The 18,334-nt window shown below is 52.8% G+C and overlaps 1 protein-coding gene across 1 annotated transcript in view; it reads left to right on the plus strand.

Moving 5' to 3' along the window:
• The window catches only part of ASPM (assembly factor for spindle microtubules), a 189,962-nt gene that overhangs the window by 91,685 nt on the left and 79,943 nt on the right, over positions 1-18,334 (plus strand). The window contains exon 18 of the mRNA XM_075322190.1: positions 18,122-18,316. Within this exon, the coding sequence (XP_075178305.1) occupies positions 18,122-18,316 (195 nt within the window). The remainder of the gene's footprint in view (positions 1-18,121; positions 18,317-18,334) is intronic.

An 18,334-nucleotide genomic window follows, 5' to 3' on the forward strand; every position in this document is an offset into this window, starting at 1 on the left:
CGGCACACATAGTGCTGACCCCAATATATACTGCAGTGTGTACATGTGTATTTTAACTGCATAGGTCGCTATATGCCCGCTTGGAGAGCGACACATCAGCAGCAGGAAAGCAGGTGTGCTAAGGCACAGGCTTTCTAGGCTGCTTGTATTGCACGTACTGAAGTGTTCATTTGTGTTTATGCTTGTATGCTATACACTGCACTGTACAGTCGCTAGTCTTAGCTATATTCTCCTGGAATGGCTAGACTACAGCAGCAGAAAACCAAGGGTGCTGGGGCACAGGTTTTTTTTTCTATGCTGCTTGTATTGCATGGGCTGCAGTGTGCATTTGTACTTGTGCTTGTATGCTATACATTGCACTGTATGGTCACTCTTCTGGGCTATATTCCCCTAGATGACTAGTCTACAGCAGCAGAAGAGCAGAGGTGCCAGGGCACAGGCTTCTATGCTGCTTGTATTGCTTGTGCTGCAGTGTTCATTTGTACTTTATGCTTGTATGCTATACATTGCACTGTACGGTCACCAATCTTGGCTATATACTTCTAGATGGCTAGTCGGCAGCGGCAAAAAAGCAACACAGATTTTCAGTGCTGTTTTTACTACATGGGATGCTGTTCATGACACCGTCCCATTGTGTGCATGCTCCCCTGTAGCACTTCGTCTGCCGGGGTCTCTAGCACTTCGTCTGCCGGGGTCTCTACTAGTCGTGGCCAAAGAAACCACCTGTCATCCCTGTCCAAGGACAGGGACGGAGTTGCAGTTTCGACAGATATATTGTCATAAGATAGAGACGTGCAGTCCAGACAGGCCATGGGCAATCTTCCTGACCAACCTCATTTGGAACGGGGGGGTCCCAGGAGGACTCTCTGTATGATAAGGCAGCTCTCCAGGACTTTGATCCTGACATCGCTATCAATCCGGATACACCGGATGGTAACGCCATACGGAATGATCCTATAGCGTCCATCAATGGAAGGTTGGATCTTTCTCCCTCAGCTCCCCCAGTGGAGGAGTCAGCTTCACAGCAGGAGAAGTCCCTTTTCAGTATCTCATCAGAGAAGCAGTCCAGAAACACCACGCTTACCAGATAAGCGTCTTTCTTCAGCGCTCTATTGGGAGACCCAGACGATTGGGGTATAGCTACTGCCCTCCGGAGGCCACACAAAGCACTACACTAAAAAGTGCAAGGCCCCTCCCCTTCTGGCTATACCCCCCCGTGGTATCACGGGTACTCCAGTTTTCAAGCTTTGTGCGAAGGAGGTCAGACATCCACGCATAGCTCCACAGATTTTAGTCAGCAGTAGCTGCTGACTATTTCGGATGGAAGAAAAGAGGGCCCATATAGGGCCCCCAGCATGCTCCCTTCTCACCCGTGGATGGTGTTGTAAGGTTGAGGTACCTATTGCTGGTACAGGGGCTGGAGCCCCACATGCTGTTTTCCTTCCACATCCCCTTGTAGGGCTCTGTGGAAGTGGGATCCTGCCGGCCTCAAAGCTCTGACGCCGGGCTCCATCCACAGACCCATAGAACCTGGTGGATGCCGAGCAGGAGTACCATCAGGGACAAGGCCCTGCATCATACAGGTACTCTGTGTCCCCGGCAGGCACAGACACACTCCGGGCTGGCTGGGTGTTGTAGTGCGCCGGGGACCGTAACGCTAGAGCTAGTGTTCCTACAGTTTAACTGGGGGACTTTTTTCTGTGTGTGGGAACGCAGCGCCGACCCCCGCTGGACCGGCGGCGCTGCTGTGACTTTTAGTTCGCCGGGGACACGCCGACCGCGCTTTTACGGCGGTGGCGTTTATAAATCTAGTCCCCGGCTTTTGCGGCCTAGGACGCCGGCAGCTCCGATTCGTTCCCGCCCCCACCCTGTCAATCAGGGTAGGGGAGAGACGCTGTTTCACGGCAGCGACGAGGGCTGGAGCCTGATTTACATGCTCCAGCCCTCTCACTAGGCACAGAGGGAAGCAGGCTTCCCGCTCTTAGCCAGGAACGCCCAGGGCCCGCCCCCCCTCCTCTCTCAGGACGCCGGCAGCCATTACATGCATGTCTGGCTGGAGGAAGGACGCAAGGCTCTGGGAGACCTGGACTAGGGGGCTTTGGAGATCACACACCCGCTCTTAAGCGGGCGGTAAGCGGCTTTTCAGCTGGCCCCTCTAGTGCCTCAGTGTGTATTAGTGTACTGTGTCACTGGACATATATATATTTCCTTATTGCTTGCACTGTGAGGTCGCTTCCTGGCTGTATACCCAGATCACTCTGAGGAGGCAGCAACATGTCATCCGCAAAACGCAAGGCTGCCAAGGCTAGGGCTGTGTACACTGCGTGTGCTGCATGTGGGGCTGCTCTACCAGCAGGCTCCAAGGACCCCCATTGTGTGCAATGCTCAGATCCGGTGCTGCTTCGCCAGCCGGAGTCAGGAGAGATAGTGACCCAGGCTGAGACGCCTGTAAGTCCTGCCCCGGTGTCAGGGACAGACTTTGCAGTTTTTGCGGGTAGTATGTCTGTGACTATGGCAAAAATCCTTGAAACTTTGCAATCCATGCCTGGGGCTCAGTCTATGGACACGGCGAGGTCTCTGTCCTCTAATCCCCCTCAGTTGGATTTAATCCAGACTGCAAGGGGGTCCCCGGCTTCACAGGCTGAGTATTATGACTCAGATGATAGCCCCAGCCACCCTAAGCGAGCTCGCTGGGAAAGACCCTCAACGTCATCACACTGCTCAGGGTCTCAGCGCAATCAGTCTCCCTGTGATGCGTCTGATGAGAGTGATCAGGAGTCTTATCCTGGAACCCCTCTCAATCTGGATACCCCGGATGGGGACGCCATGGTAAACGATCTTATCTCAGCCATCAATAGACTGTTAGATATTTCTCCCCCAGCCCCTTCAGCAGAGGAGGCAGCTGCAGAGCAGGAGAAGTTTCGTTTCCTCTATCCCAAGCGTAAATTAAGTGCTTTCTTGGATCACTCTGACTTCAGAGAGTCAATCCAGAAACACGACGCTCATCCAGAAAGGCGTTTCTCTAAACGTTCTAAGGATACACGTTTTCTTCAGCGCTCTATTGGGAGACCCAGACGATTGGGGTATAGCTACTGCCCTCTGGAGGCCACACAAAGCACTACATTAAAAGTGCAAGGCCCCTCCCCCTCTGGCTATACCCCCCCCGTGGTATCACGGGTTCTCCAGTTTTTAGCTTTGTGTGCGAAGGAGGTCAGACATTCCATGCATAGCTCCACAGATTTTAGTCAGCAGTAGCTGCTGACTATTTCGGATGGAAGAAAAGAGGACACATATAGTGTCCCCAGCATGCTCCCTTCTCACCCCTGGATGGTGTTGTAAGGTTGAGGTACCTATTGCTGGTACAGGGCTGGAGCCTGACATGCTGTTTTTCCTTCCACATCCCCTGGTAGGGCTCTGTGGAAGTGGGATCCTGCCGGCCTCTCAGCTCTGACGCCGGGCTCCATCCACAGACCCATTAGAACCTGATGGAGACGGAGCAGGAGTACGATCAGGGACAGGCCCTGCATCATACAGGTACTCTGTGTCCCCGGCAGGCACAGACACACTCCGGGCTGGCTGGGTGTTGTAGTGCGCCGGGGACCGCAACGTTGGAGTTAGTGTCCCTACAGATTACTGGGGGATTTTTTGTGTATGGGAACGCAGCGCCGACCCCCTCTGGACCGGGCGGCGCTGCTGTGACTTCTGGTGCGCCGGGGATCCGCCGTCCGCGCTTTTACGGCGGCGGCGGTTATAAATTGAGTCCCCGGCTTTTTGGGCCTAGGACGCCGGCAGCTCCGATTCGTTCCCGCCCCCACCCTGTCATTCAGGGTAGGGGAGAGACGCTGTTCGCTAGCAGCGACGAGGGCTGGAGCCTGATTTACATGCTCCAGCCCTCACACTAGGCACAGAGGGAAGCAGGCTTCCCGCTCTTAGCCAGGAACGCCCAGGGCCCGCCCCCCTTCTCTCTCAGGACGCCGGCAGCCATTACATGCAGTCTGGCTGGAGGAAGGACGCAAGGCTCTGGGAGACCTGGACTAGGGGCTATCTGGCGACCACACACCCGCTTTTTAAGCGGGCGGTAAGCGATTTTTCTGTGCTGGTCCCTCTAGTGCCTCACGGTGTATCGGTGTACTGTGTAGGATATAGAGATATTGTATTTCTTGCACTGTGAGGTCGCTTCTGGCTGCATCTCCCAGATCCCTCTGTGGAAGCAACAACATGCCATCCTCAAAACGCAAGGCGGCCAAGGCTAGGGCTGTGTATACTGCGTGTGCTGCATGTGGGGCTAATCTACCAGCAGGCTCCGATGACCCCCATTGTGTGCAATGCTCCGACCCGGTGCTGCTTCGCCAGCCGGAGTCAGGAGAGGTAGTGACCCAGGCTGAGACGCTTGTAAGTTCTGCCCCGGTGACAGGGACAGACTTTGCAGTTTTTGCGGATAATATGTCTGTGTCTATGGCAAAAATCCTTGAAACCTTGCAATCTATGCATGGGGCTCAGTCTTTGGGCACGGCGAGGCCTCTGTCCTCAGGTCCCCCTCACTTGGAATTAATCCAGCCCACAGGGGGGTCCCCGGCTTCACAGGCCGAGGATTATGACTCAGATGATAGCCCCAGCCACCCCAAACGAGCTCGCTGGGAAAGACCCTCGACGTCATCACACTGCTCAGGGTCTCAGCGCAATCAGTCTCTCTGTGATGTGTCTGATGAGAGTGATCAGGAATCCATTCCTGGAACCCCTCTCAACCTGGATACCCCTGATGGGGATGCCATGGTAAACGACCTTATCTCAGCCATCAATAGGCTGTTGGATATTTCTCCCCCAGCCCCTTCAGCAGAAGAGGCGGCTGCGGAGCAGGAGAAGTTTCGTTTCCTTTATCCCAAGCGTAAATTGAGTGCTTTGTTGGATCACGCTGACTTCAGAGAATCAATCCAGAAGCACGACGCTCACCCAGAAAGGCGTTTCTCTAAACGATCTAAAGATACGCGTTTCCCTTTCCCCCCTGAGGTGGTCAAGCGCTGGACACAGTGTCCAAAGGTAGACCCCCCGATTTCCAAACTCGCAGCTAGGTCCATAGTTGCAGTGGAGGATGGCGCTTCACTTAAAGATGCCAATGACAGACAGATGGACCTTTGGTTAAAATCTGTCTATGAAGCTATCGGCGCGTCGTTTGCTCCGGCATTCGCAGCCGTATGGGCACTCCAGGCTATTTCAGCTGGCTTAGCAAAAGTGGATGCTATCATACATCCAGCAGTGCCGCAAGTGGCGCACCTTACCACGCAGATGTCGGCGTTTGCGTCTTACGCTATCAATGCGGTCCTAGAATCTACCAGTCGCACCTCAATGGCGTCCGCCAATTCGGTAGTTTTGCGCAGAGCCTTGTGGTTAAAGGACTGGAAAGCAGATGCTGGTTCCAAAAAATGTTTAACCAGTTTGCCTTTATCTAGAGATAGACTGTTTGGCGAGCCATTGGCTGATATCATTAAGCAGTCCAAGGGTAAAGACTCCTCTTTACCACAACCCAGAACAACCAAACCTCAGCAGAAAAAGTGGCAGCAGAGGTTTCAGTCATTTCGAGGTTCGGGCAAGACACCATTTACCTCGTCCAAAGGGACTCAGAGGACGCAAAGAAACTCAGATTCGTGGCGGGCTCACACGCGCCCCAAGAAAGCAAATGGAGGTACCGCTTCCAAAGCGGCTACCTCATGACTTCCAGCCCCCTCCCTCCGCATCGCCGGTCGGGGGCAGGCTCTCCCGCTTTTCCGGCATTTGGATGTCACAGGTCAAAGACCGGTGGGTGACGGACATTTTGTCTCGCGGGTACAGAATCGAGTTCAATTCTCGTCCTCCAGCTCGGTTCTTCAGAACCTCCCCACATCCAGACCGAGCAGATGCTCTGCTGCAGGCGGTGGACTCCCTAAGAGCGGAAGGAGTGGTGATCCCAGTCCCTCCTCAGGAACAAGGGCTAGGGTTTTACTCCAATCTGTTTGTGGTTCCAAAAAAGGACGGCTCGTTCCGTCCTGTTCTGGACCTAAAACGGCTCAACAAACATGTGCACGCCAGGAAGTTCCGGATGGAAACCCTGCGTTCTGTCATTGCCTCAATGTCCAGAGGAGACTTCCTTGCCTCAATAGACATCAAAGATGCTTATCTCCACGTGCCAATTGCTACAGAACATCAACGTTTTCTACGTTTTGTGATAGGAGACGACCATTTTCAGTTCGTAGCTCTGCCATTTGGTCTGGCGACAGCCCCACGGGTCTTCACCAAGGTCGACCTAATGGCATCCCGGCACAACAACAAGGTCCCGGCATTCATGGCGAGGTCGCGCGATCAAAGAGCTCTGGCGGCAGACGCCTTGGTTCAAGATTGGTCGCAGTTTCAGCTCCCATACGTGTTTCCGCCTCTGGCGCTCTTGCCCAGAGTGCTACGCAAGATCAGATCCGAGTGCAGCCGCGTCATACTCGTCGCTCCAGACTGGCCGAGGAGGTCGTGGTATCCGGATCTGTGGCATCTCACGATCGGTCGACCGTGGTCACTGCCAGACCGACCAGACTTACTGTTCCAAGGGCCGTTTTTCCATCAGAATTCTGCGGCCCTGAACCTGACTGTGTGGCCATTGAGTCCTGGATCCTAGCATCTGCAGGATTATCTCAAGGAGTCGTTGCCACAATGAGACAAGCTAGAAAGTCGAATTCGGCTAAGATCTACCACAGAACGTGGAAGATTTTCTTATCCTGGTGCTCTGCTCAGGGAGTGTCTCCCTGGCCATTTGCATTGCCCAAGTTTCTTTCCTTCCTGCAATCGGGGTTAGAAAAGGGCTTGTCGCTCAGCTCCCTTAAAGGGCAAGTTTCGGCACTATCCGTGTTTTTTCAGAAGCGTCTAGCACGTCTTTCTAAGGTGCGCACGTTCCTGCAGGGGGTCTGTCATATTGTGCCCCCGTACAAGCGGCCGTTAGATCCATGGGATCTGAACAGGGTACTAGTTGCTCTTCAGAAGCCGCCCTTCGAGCCTCTGAAGGAAGTTTCCTTTTCTCGGCTGTCACAGAAAGTGGCGTTTCTTGTTGCGATCACATCGCTTCGGCGAGTGTCTGAGCTGGCAGCTCTGTCATCCAAGGCTCCCTTCCTGGTGTTCCACCAGGACAAGGTAGTGCTGCGCCCTATTCCGGAGTTTCTCCCTAAGGTCGTATCCTCTTTTCATCTTAATCAGGATATATCCTTGCCTTCTTTTTGTCCTCATCCGGTTCACCGGTATGAAAAGGACTTACGTTTGCTAGATCTGGTGAGAGCACTCAGAATCTACATTTCCCGCACGGCGCCCATGCGCCGTACCGATGCACTTTTTGTCCTTGTCGCTGGTCCGCGCAAGGGGTTGCAGGCTTCTAAAGCCACCCTGGCTCGATGGATCAAAGAACCAATTCTAGAGGCCTACCGTTCTGCGGGGCTTCCGGTTCCTTCAGGGCTAAAAGCCCACTCAACCAGAGCCGTGGGTGCGTCCTGGGCATTACGTCACCAGGCTTCGGCTCAACAGGTGTGCCAGGCAGCTACCTGGTCCAGTCTGCACACTTTCACCAAGCATTATCAGGTGCATACCTATGCTTCGGCGGATGCCAGCTTAGGTAGAAGAGTCCTGCAGGCGGCAGTGACACCCCCGTAGGGGAGGGCTGTTTTGCAGCTCTAACATGAGGTATTTCTTTACCCACGCAGGGACAGCTTTTGGACGTCCCAATCGTCTGGGTCTCCCAATAGAGCGCTGAAGAAGAAGGGAATTTTGTTACTTACCGTAAATTCCTTTTCTTCTAGCTCTTATTGGGAGACCCAGCACCCGCCCTGTTGTCCTTCGGGATGTTTTTTTGTTGTTTGCGGGTACACATGTTGTTCATGTTGAACGGTTTTTCAGTTCTCCGATGTTATTCGGAGTTAATTTGTTTAAACCAGTTATTGGCTTCCTCCTTCTTGCTTTGGCACTAAAACTGGAGAACCCGTGATACCACGGGGGGGTATAGCCAGAGGGGGAGGGGCCTTGCACTTTTAATGTAGTGCTTTGTGTGGCCTCCAGAGGGCAGTAGCTATACCCCAATCGTCTGGGTCTCCCAATAAGAGCTAGAAGAAAAGGAATTTACGGTAAGTAACAAAATTCCCTTCTTCCTTTTCCCCCTGATGTGGTCAAGCGCTGGACCCAGTGTCCAAAAGTTGACCCCCCGATTTCCAAACTTGCAGCTAGATCCATAGTTGCAGTGGAGGATGGCGCTTCACTTAAGGATGCCAATGACAGACAGATGGACCTTTGGTTAAAATCTGTCTATGAAGCTATCGGCGCGTCGTTTGCTCCAGCATTCGCAGCCGTATGGGCACTCCAAGCTATTTCAGCTGGTTTAGCAAAAGTGGATGCTATCTTACATCCAGCGGTGCCGCAAGTGGCGTCCCTTACCTCGCAGATGTTCGCGTCTTACGCTATCAATGCGGTCCTAGAATCTACCAGCCGCACCTCAATGGCGTCCGCCAATTCGGTAGTTTTGCGCAGAGCCTTGTGGTTAAAGGACTGGAAAGCAGATGCTGGTTCCAAAAAATGTTTAACCAGCTTGCCTTTATCTAGAGATAGACTGTTTGGCGAGCCATTGGCTGACATCATTAAACAGTCCAAGGGTAAAGACTCTTCTTTACCCCAGCCCAGAACAAGCAAACCTCAGCAGAAAAAGTGGCAGCAGAGGTTTCAGTCCTTTCGAGGTTCGGGCAAGACACAATTCTCCTCGTCCAAAGGGACTCAGAGGACGCAAAGAAGCTCAGATTCCTGGCGGGCTCACGCGCGCCCCAAGAAAGCAAATGGAGGAACCGCTTCCAAAGCGGCCACCTCATGACTTCCAGCTCCCCCCCTCCGCATCTCCGGTCGGGGGCAGGCTCTCCCGCTTTTCCGTCATTTGGATGTCACAGGTCAAAGACCGGTGGGTGACAGACATTTTGTCGCGCGGGTACAGAATCGAGTTCAGTTCTCGTCCTCCAGCTCGGTTCTTCAGAACCTCCCCACATCCAGACCGAGCAGATGCCCTGCTGCAGGCGGTGGACTCCCTAAGAGCGGAAGGAGTAGTGGTTCCTGTACCGCCTCAGGAACAAGGGCGAGGGTTTTACTCCAATCTCTTTGTGGTTCCAAAAAAGGACGGCTCGTTCCGTCCTGTTCTGGATCTGAAGCTGCTCAACAAACATGTGCACGCCAGGCGGTTCCGGATGGAAACCCTCCGCTCTGTCGTGGCCTCAATGTCTCAAGGAGACTTCCTTGCCTCAATAGACATCAAAGATGCTTATCTCCACGTGCCAATTGCTACAGAACATCAACGTTTTCTACGTTTTGTGATAGGAAACGAACATCTTCAGTTCGTAGCTCTGCCATTCGGTCTGGCGACAGCCCCACGGGTTTTCACCAAGGTCATGGCGGCAGTGGTAGCAGTCTTGCACTCTCAGGGACACTCGGTGATCCCTTACCTAGACGATCTACTTGTCAAGGCACCCTCTCAAGAGGCATGCCAACTCAGTCTACATGCTACACTGGAGACTCTACAGACGTTTGGATGGATCATCAACTTTCCAAAGTCGAATCTGTCTCCGACACAGTCACTAACGTATCTTGGCATGGAGTTCCATACTCGAGCAGCGAGAGTGAAGCTTCCGCTGAACAAGCAGCGGTCACTACAGACAGGGGTGCAATCCCTCCTTCAGGGCCAGTCGCACCCCTTACGGCGCCTCATGCACTTCCTCGGGAAGATGGTGGCAGCCATGGAAGCAGTTCCCTTTGCGCAGTTTCATCTGCGCCCACTCCAATGGGACATTCTCCGCCAATGGGACGGGAAGTCAACGTCCCTGGACAGGAAAGTCTCTCTTTCCCAGACGGCCAAGGACTCTCTACAATGGTGGCTCCTTCCCACCTCATTGTCTCAGGGAAGATCCTTCCTGCCCCCATCCTGGGCAGTGGTCACGACAGATGCGAGTCTGTCAGGGTGGGGAGCAGTGTTTCTCCACCACAGGGCTCAGGGGACGTGGACTCCGCAGGAGTCCACCCTTCAGATCAATGTTCTGGAAATCAGAGCAGTGTATCTTGCCCTACTAGCCTTCCAGCAGTGGCTGGAAGGAAGGCAGATCCGAATTCAGTCGGACAACTCCACAGCGGTGGCATACATCAACCACCAAGGGGGGACACGCAGTCGGCAAGCCTTCCAGGAAGTCCGGCGGATTCTGATGTGGGTGGAAGCCACGGCCTCCACCATATCCGCAGTTCACATCCCCGGCGTAGAAAACTGGGAAGCAGACTTCCTCAGTCGCCAGGGCATGGACGCAGGGGAATGGTCCCTTCACCCGGACGTGTTTCAGGAAAATCTGTCGCCGATGGGGAGTGCCGGACGTCGACCTAATGGCGTCCCGGCACAACAACAAGGTCCCGGCATTCATGGCGAGGTCGCGCGATCAAAGAGCTCTGGCGGCAGACGCATTAGTTCAAGATTGGTCGCAGTTCCGGCTCCCATACGTCTTCCCACCTCTGGCACTCTTGCCCAGAGTGTTACGCAAGATCAGATCCGATTGCAGCCGCGTCATACTCGTCGCCCCAGACTGGCCGAGGAGATCGTGGTATCCGGATCTGTGGCATCTCACGGTCGGTCGACCGTGGTCACTGCCAGACCGACCAGACTTACTGTCCCAAGGGCCGTTTTTCCATCAGAATTCTGCGGCCCTGAACCTGACTGTGTGGCCATTGAGTCCTGGATCCTAGCGTCTGCAGGATTATCTCAAGAAGTCGTAGCCACAATGAGACAGGCTAGGAAGTCAACGTCTGCTAAGATCTACCACAGGACGTGGAAGATTTTCTTATCTTGGTGCTCTGCACAGAGAGTATCCCCTTGGCCATTTGCATTGCCCACCTTTCTTTCCTTCCTGCAATCGGGGTTGGAAAAGGGCTTGTCGCTCAGTTCCCTTAAAGGGCAAGTCTCGGCACTGTCTGTGTTTTTTCAGAAGCGTCTAGCACGTCTTCCTAAGGTGCGCACGTTCCTACAGGGGGTCTGTCATATTGTGCCCCCGTACAAGCGGCCGTTAGATCCATGGGATCTGAACAGAGTACTTGTTGCTCTGCAAAAGCCGCCCTTCGAGCCTCTAAAGGACGTTTCCTTTTCTCGACTGTCACAGAAAGTGGCGTTTCTTGTCGCGATCACATCGCTTCGGCGAGTGTCTGAGCTGGCAGCTTTGTCATCCAAGGCTCCTTTCCTGGTGTTCCACCAGGACAAGGTAGTGCTGCGCCCCATTCCGGAGTTTCTCCCTAAGGTCGTATCCTCGTTTCATCTTAATCAGGATATATCCTTGCCTTCCTTTTACCCTCATCCGGTTCACCGGTATGAAAAGGACTTACGTTTGCTAGATCTGGTGAGAGCACTCAGAATCTACATTTCCCGAACGGCGCCCATGCGCCGTTCCGATGCTCTTTTTGTCCTTGTCGCTGGTCCACGCAAGGGATTGCAGGCTTCTAAAGCCACCCTGGCTCGATGGATCAAAGAACCAATTCTAGAGGCCTACCGCTCTGCGGGGCTTCCGGTTCCTTCAGGGCTAAAAGCCCACTCAACCAGAGCCGTGGGTGCGTCCTGGGCATTACGTCACCAGGCTTCGGCTCAACAGGTGTGCCAGGCAGCAACCTGGTCCAGTCTGCACACTTTCACCAAGCATTATCAGGTGCATACCTATGCTTCGGCGGATGCCAGCTTAGGTAGAAGAGTCCTGCAGGCGGCAGTGACATCCCCGTAGGGGAGGGCTGTTTTTTTGCAGCTCTAACATGAGGTATTTCTTTACCCACCCAGGGACAGCTTTTGGACGTCCCAATCGTCTGGGTCTCCCAATAGAGCGCTGAAGAAGAAGGGAATTTTGTTACTTACCGTAAATTCCTTTTCTTCTAGCTCTTATTGGGAGACCCAGCACCCGCCCTGTTGTCCTTCGGGATTTTTTTGTTGTTTGCGGGTACACATGTTGTTCATGTTGAACGGTTTTTTCAGTTCTCCGATGTTTCTCGGAGTTAATTTGTTTAAACCAGTTATTGGCTTCCTCCTTCTTGCTTTGGCACTAAAACTGGAGTACCCGTGATACCACGGGGGGGTATAGCCAGAAGGGGAGGGGCCTTGCACTTTTTAGTGTAGTGCTTTGTGTGGCCTCCGGAGGGCAGTAGCTATACCCCAATCGTCTGGGTCTCCCAATAAGAGCTAGAAGAAAAGGAATTTACGGTAAGTAACAAAATTCCCTTCTCTCCAAACGTTTTTAAGATACACGTTATCCCCTTTCCCCTGACGTGGTCAAGCGCTGGACCCAGGGTCCAAAGGTGGATTCTCCGATCTCCAGGCTTGCGTCTAGAGCCATAGTTGCACTGGAGATGGGGCTTCACTTAAAGATGCCATTCACAGACAGATGGACTCTGGTTGAAATCTGTCTAGGAGGCTATCGGCGTGTCGGTTGCTCCGGCATTCACAGCCGTATAGGCAACCTAACCTTTTCAGCTGTTCTTGCGCAGCTGGCCTTGAGCACATGTACATCTGTACCGCAGAGGCGTCCGTAACTCCGCAATGTCTGCACTGCGACTTACCCTATTAATGCTGTCCTAAAAGTACAGTCGAGGTTTCGGTCCTTCCCAAGCTCGGGCAGGTCCCAATTGTCCTCGTGCAAAAGGGCTACAAAACCTCAGACTGGCTCAGATTCCGGCCGGGCTCAATCACGCCCAAGGAAGGCAGCCGGAGGAACCGCTACCAAGGCGGTCTCCTCATGACTCTCAGCTCTCTCTCTCTCTCCGCATCCGCGGTTGATGGCAGACTCCCCCGCCTTTGGCGACATTTAGCTGCCACAGGTCACAGACCGGTGGGTGACGGACATTGTGCTCACGTGCACAGGACAGTGTTCTGTTCTCGTCCTCCGACTCCATTCTTCAGAACGGCCCCACCTCCCCACCGAGCAGATGCCCTGCTGCAGGCGGTGGACGCTCTAAGAGCAGAAGGAGTGGTGATCCCTGTCCCCCCTCAGGAACGAGGGCGAGGGTTTGTACTCCAATCTCTTTGTGGCTCCAAAAAAGGACGGCTCCTTCCGTCCTGTTCTGGACCTAAAACTGCTCAATAAGCATGCGAACGCCAGGCGGTTCCGGATGGAATCCCTCCGATCCGTCATTACCTCAATGTCTCGAGGAGACTTCCTTGCCTCAACAGACATCAAAGATGCCTATCTCCACGTGCCAATTGCTACGGAGCACCAACGTTTTCTACGTTTTGTGATAGGAGACGACCATCTTCAGTTCGTAGCTCTGCCATTCGGTCTGGCGACAGCCCCACGGGTGTTCACCAAGGTCATGGCAGCAGTGGTAGCAGTCTTGCACTCTCAGGGACACCCGGTGATCCCTTACTTGGACGATCTACTCGTCAAAGCACCCTCCCTCGAGGCATGACAACGCAGCCTGAATGTTGCGCTGGAGACTCTCCAGACTTTCGGGTGGATCATCAATTTGGCAAGGTCAAATCGGTCACCGACTCAATCACTAACGTATCTCGGCATGGAGTTCACACTCTATCAGCGATAGTGAAGCTTCCGCTGAACAAGCAGCGTTCACTGCAAACAGAGGTGCAGTCTCTCCTTCAAGGCCAGTCGCACCCCTTAAGGCGCCTCATGCACTTCCTAGGGAAGATGGTGGCAGCCATGGAGGCAGTTCCCTTTGCGCAGTTTCATCTGCGCCAACTGCAAGGGGACATTCTCCGCCAATGGGACGGGCAGTCAACCTCCCTGGACAGGAAAGTCTCCCTTTCCCAGACGGCCAAGGACTCTCTGCAATGGTGGCTTATTCCCACCTCATTGTCACAGTGAAGATCCTTCCTACCCCCATCCTGGGCAGTGGTCACGACAGATACGAGTCTGTCAGGGTGGGGAGCAGTTTGTCTCCGCCACAGGGCTCAGGGGACGTGGACTCAGCAGGAGTCCACCCTTCAGATCAATGTTCTGGAAATCGGGGCAGGGTATCTTACCCTACTAGCTTTCCAGCAGTGGCTAGAAAGAGAGCAGATCCGAATCCAGTCGGACAACTCCACAGCGGTGGCATACATCAACCACCAAGGAGGGACGCGCAGTCGGCAAGCCTTCCAGGAAGTCCGGCGAATCCTCATGTGGGTGGAGGACACAGCATCCACCATATCCGCAGTTCACATCCCGGGCGTAGAAAACTGGGAAGCAGACTTCCTCAGTCGCCAGGGTATGGACGCAGGGGAATGGTCCCTTCACCCGGACGTGTTTCAGGAAATCTGTCGCCGCTGGGGGGTGCCGGACGTCGACCTAATGGCGTCTCGGCACAACAACAAGGTCCCGGCATTTATGGCACGATCGCGCGATCACAGAGCTCTGGCGGCAGACGCCTTAGTGCAAGATTGGTCGCAGTTCCGGCTCACATATGTGTTTCCACCTCTGGCACTCTTGCCCAGAGTACTGCGCAAAAAATCAGATCCGATTGCAGCCGCGTCATACTCGTCGCCCCAGACTGGCCGAGGAGATCGTGGTACCCGGATCTGTGGCATCTCACGGTCGGCCGACCGTGGTCACTACCAGGCTGGCCAGACTTACTGTCCCAAGGGCCGTTTTTCCATCGGAATTCTGCGGCCCTGAACCTGACTGTGTGGCCATTGAGTCCTGGATCCTAGCGTCTTCAGGATTATCCCAAGGGGTCGTTGCCACCATGAAACAGGCTAGGAAGTCCACCTCTGCTAAGATCTACCACAGAACGTGGAAGATTTTCTTAACCTGGTGCTCGGCTCAGGGGTGTCTCCCTGGCCATTTGCATTGCCTACTTTTCTTTCCTTCCTGCAATCGGGGTTAGAAAAGGGCTTGTCGCTCGGCTTCCTTGAGGGGGAAGTCTCGGCACTATCCGTGTTTTTTCAGAAGCGTCTAGCACGTCTTTCTAAGGTGCGCACGTTCCTACAGGGGGTCTGTCATATCGTACCCCCGTACAAGCGGCCGTTAGATCCATGGGATCTCAACAGGGTATTAGTTGCTCTCCAGAAGCCGCCTTTCGAGCCTCTGAAGGAAGTTTCCTTTCTCGCCTGTCACAGAAGGTGGCGTTTCTCGTTGCGATCACATTGCTTCGGCGAGTGTCTGAGCTGACAGCTCTGTCATCCAAGGCTCCCTTCCTGGTGTTCCACCAGGACAAGGTAGTGCTGCGCCCCATTCCGGAGTTTCTCCCTAAGGTCGTATCCTCATTTCATCTTAATCAGGATATATCCTTGCCTTCCTTTTGTCCTCATCCGGTTCACCGGTATGAAAAGGACTTACGTTTGTTAGATCTGGTGAGAGCACTCAGACTCTACATTTCCCGCACGGCGCCCATGCGCCGTTCCGATGCACTTTTTGTCCTTGTCGCTGGTCCGCGCAAGGGGTTGCAGGCTTCTAAAGCCACCCTGGCTCCATGGATCAAAGAACCAATTCTAGAGGCCTACCGTTCTGCGGGGCTTCCGGTTCCTTCAGGGCTAAAAGCCCACTCAACCAGAGCCGTGGGTGCGTCCTGGGCATTACGACACCAGGCTTCGGCTCAACAAGTGTACCAGGCAGCTACCTGGTCCAGTCTGCACACTTTCACCAAGCATTATCAGGTGCATACCTATGCTTCGGCGGATGCCAGCTTAGGTAGAAGAGTCCTGCAGGCGGCAGTGACACCCCCGTAGGGGAGGGCTGTTTTGCAGCCCTAACATGAGGTATTTCTTTACCCACCCAGGGACAGCTTTTGGACGTCCCAATCGTCTGGGTCTCCCAATAGAGCGCTGAAGAAGAAGGGAATTTTGTTACTTACCGTAAATTCCTTTTCTTCTAGCTCTTATTGGGAGACCCAGCACCCGCCCTGTTGTCCTTCGGGATGTTTTTGTTGTTTGCGGGTACACATGTTGTTCATGTTGAACGGTTTTTCAGTTCTCCGATGTTACTCGGAGTTAATTTGTTTAAACCAGTTATTGGCTTTCCTCCTTCTTGCTTTGGCACTAAAACTGGAGAACCCGTGATACCACGGGGGGGTATAGCCAGAAGGGGAGGGGCCTTGCACTTTTTAGTGTAGTGCTTTGTGTGGCCTCCGGAGGCAGTAGCTATACCCCAATCGTCTGGGTCTCCCAATAAGAGCTAGAAGAAAAGGAATTTACGGTAAGTAACAAAATTCCCTTCTTCTGTGGTAAGATTTTATGAATATGCCCCTACGATGTACTGTGTAACAGCAGTGTCTGACTGTACAGGAGCATGGTCTGATCATATCTAACTAACAACTGGTGTATTCCCTTCATGCTTTAAACATGCCTCCATCACACCCATCCTCAAAAAGCCCTCCCTTGACCCTTCCTCTGTGTCAAACTATCACCCCATATCACTTCTCCCCTATGCCTCAAAACTACTGGAACAGCATGTCCATCTTGAACTGTCCAGTCAAAGAGGGAGCAGGAGGAGTCCTGCTCCCTCTTTGACCGGTTACAATCTGGCTTCCGACCCCATCACACTAACAACCTACTAACCACAAAAGCCAAGCGACACTACTCTGTCCTCCTCCTCCTGGACCTGTCCTTTGCCTTTGACACAGTAGACCATTCCCTTCTACTACAGATTCTATCGTCTCTGGGCATCACAGACTTGGCGCGATATTGGATCTCCTCATACTTAACCAACCGAACTTTCAGCGTCTCCCACTCACACCACTTCCTTATCTCGCCCACTATCGGTCGGTGTCCCCCAAGGTTCAGTTCTTGGACCCCTGCTGTTCTCCATCTACACCTTCGGCCTGGGACAGCTCATAGAGTCCCATGGCTTTCAGTATCATCTCTATGCTGATAAGCAGATCTACCTCTCTGGACCTGACATCACCCCCCTACTAACCAGAATCCCACAATGTCTGTCTATTTCATCCTTTTGTCTCTGTTTGATTCCTAAAACTGAACATTGACAAAACAGAATTCATCATCTTTCCTCCTCCTCACTCAACACCCCCCCCACCTGACATATCCATCAAAGTCAATGGCTGCTCACTTTCCCCAGTCCCACGCGCTTGCTGCCTGAGCGTAATACTAGACTATGATCTCTTTCAAGCCACACATCCAAGCCCTCTTCACCTACTGTCGCTTCCAACTCATAAAAATTACCCGAATTCGTACATTCCTTTCCCAAAATGCTGGAAAAACCCTTGTACATGCCCTTATTATCTCACGCCTAGATAATTGCAACCTCCTGCTCTGTAGCCTCCTTCTAACAGTCTCACACCCCTGCAATCTATTCTAAACTATGCTGCCCGACTAATCCATCTGTCCCCCCGCTACTCCCCGACCTCTCCTCTCTGCCAATCTTTTCACTGGCTTTCCATTGCCTAACGACTCCAGTTCAAAACCCTAACCATGAAATACAAAGCCATCCACTCCTGTCTCCTTCCTACATCAATGACCTAGTCTCCTGGTACCTACCTGTACGCAACCTTCGATCCTCACAAGATGCTCCCCTCTCATCTCCTCTTCCCACCATCGCATCCAAGACTTCTCCCTTGCCTCTCCTATACTCTGGAATGATCTGCCACAACATATCAGATTCTCGCCTACCTTGACAAGCTTCAAAAGGAACCTTAAGACCCACCTCTTCCGACAAGCCTACAACCTGCCGTAACCCTCAGTCTGATATAACGCCGCACAATTAGCTCTACCCTCACCTACTGTATCCTCACCTATCCCTTGTAGACTGTGAGCCTTCGCGGGCAGGGACCTCTATCCTCCTGTACCTGTCTGTCTCTTGTATTGTTTATGATTATTGTACTTGGCCCTATTATGTGTACCCCTTTCACATGCAAAGCGCCATGGAATTGATGGCGCTATAACAGTTATCACAGAGTATATAGACATTACAGCATGGCATCACTGCTAGTGGTTTCTGTGAGGTACAACATATTTTAAAACTGGCAGAGAAATGTTTTGCCTCACAGAATCCGCTGTGGTATCCTTACTGTATACTCTCTCATAATTTGGTTTGAATGAGATCATGAAGAAAATTGTTTTTTTTTTTGTTTTTTACCACTATGTATCTGTATACTTAACTGGTTTATTTTCTCTGTTCTCCAATTTGATTTCCAGAGGAAACACAAGGCAGCCTGTGTTCTCCAACTTGCTGTTCGCAAATTCCTTTCACAACGTCTGGTTTTAATGAGAATTTCTTCTGCCATTGTAATCCAAAAGCACTGGAGAAGATATGTGGCCTACAGAAAGCTGGTGACATTAAGATCTTTAAGGCGAAGAGAGATTGAGTCGTCTGCAGCGGTCGTTCTTCAGGTGTGTATCGATCTAGTA

Source organism: Anomaloglossus baeobatrachus, chromosome 8 (assembly GCF_048569485.1).
Source record: "Anomaloglossus baeobatrachus isolate aAnoBae1 chromosome 8, aAnoBae1.hap1, whole genome shotgun sequence".
Lineage (NCBI taxonomy): Eukaryota > Metazoa > Chordata > Amphibia > Anura > Aromobatidae > Anomaloglossus > Anomaloglossus baeobatrachus.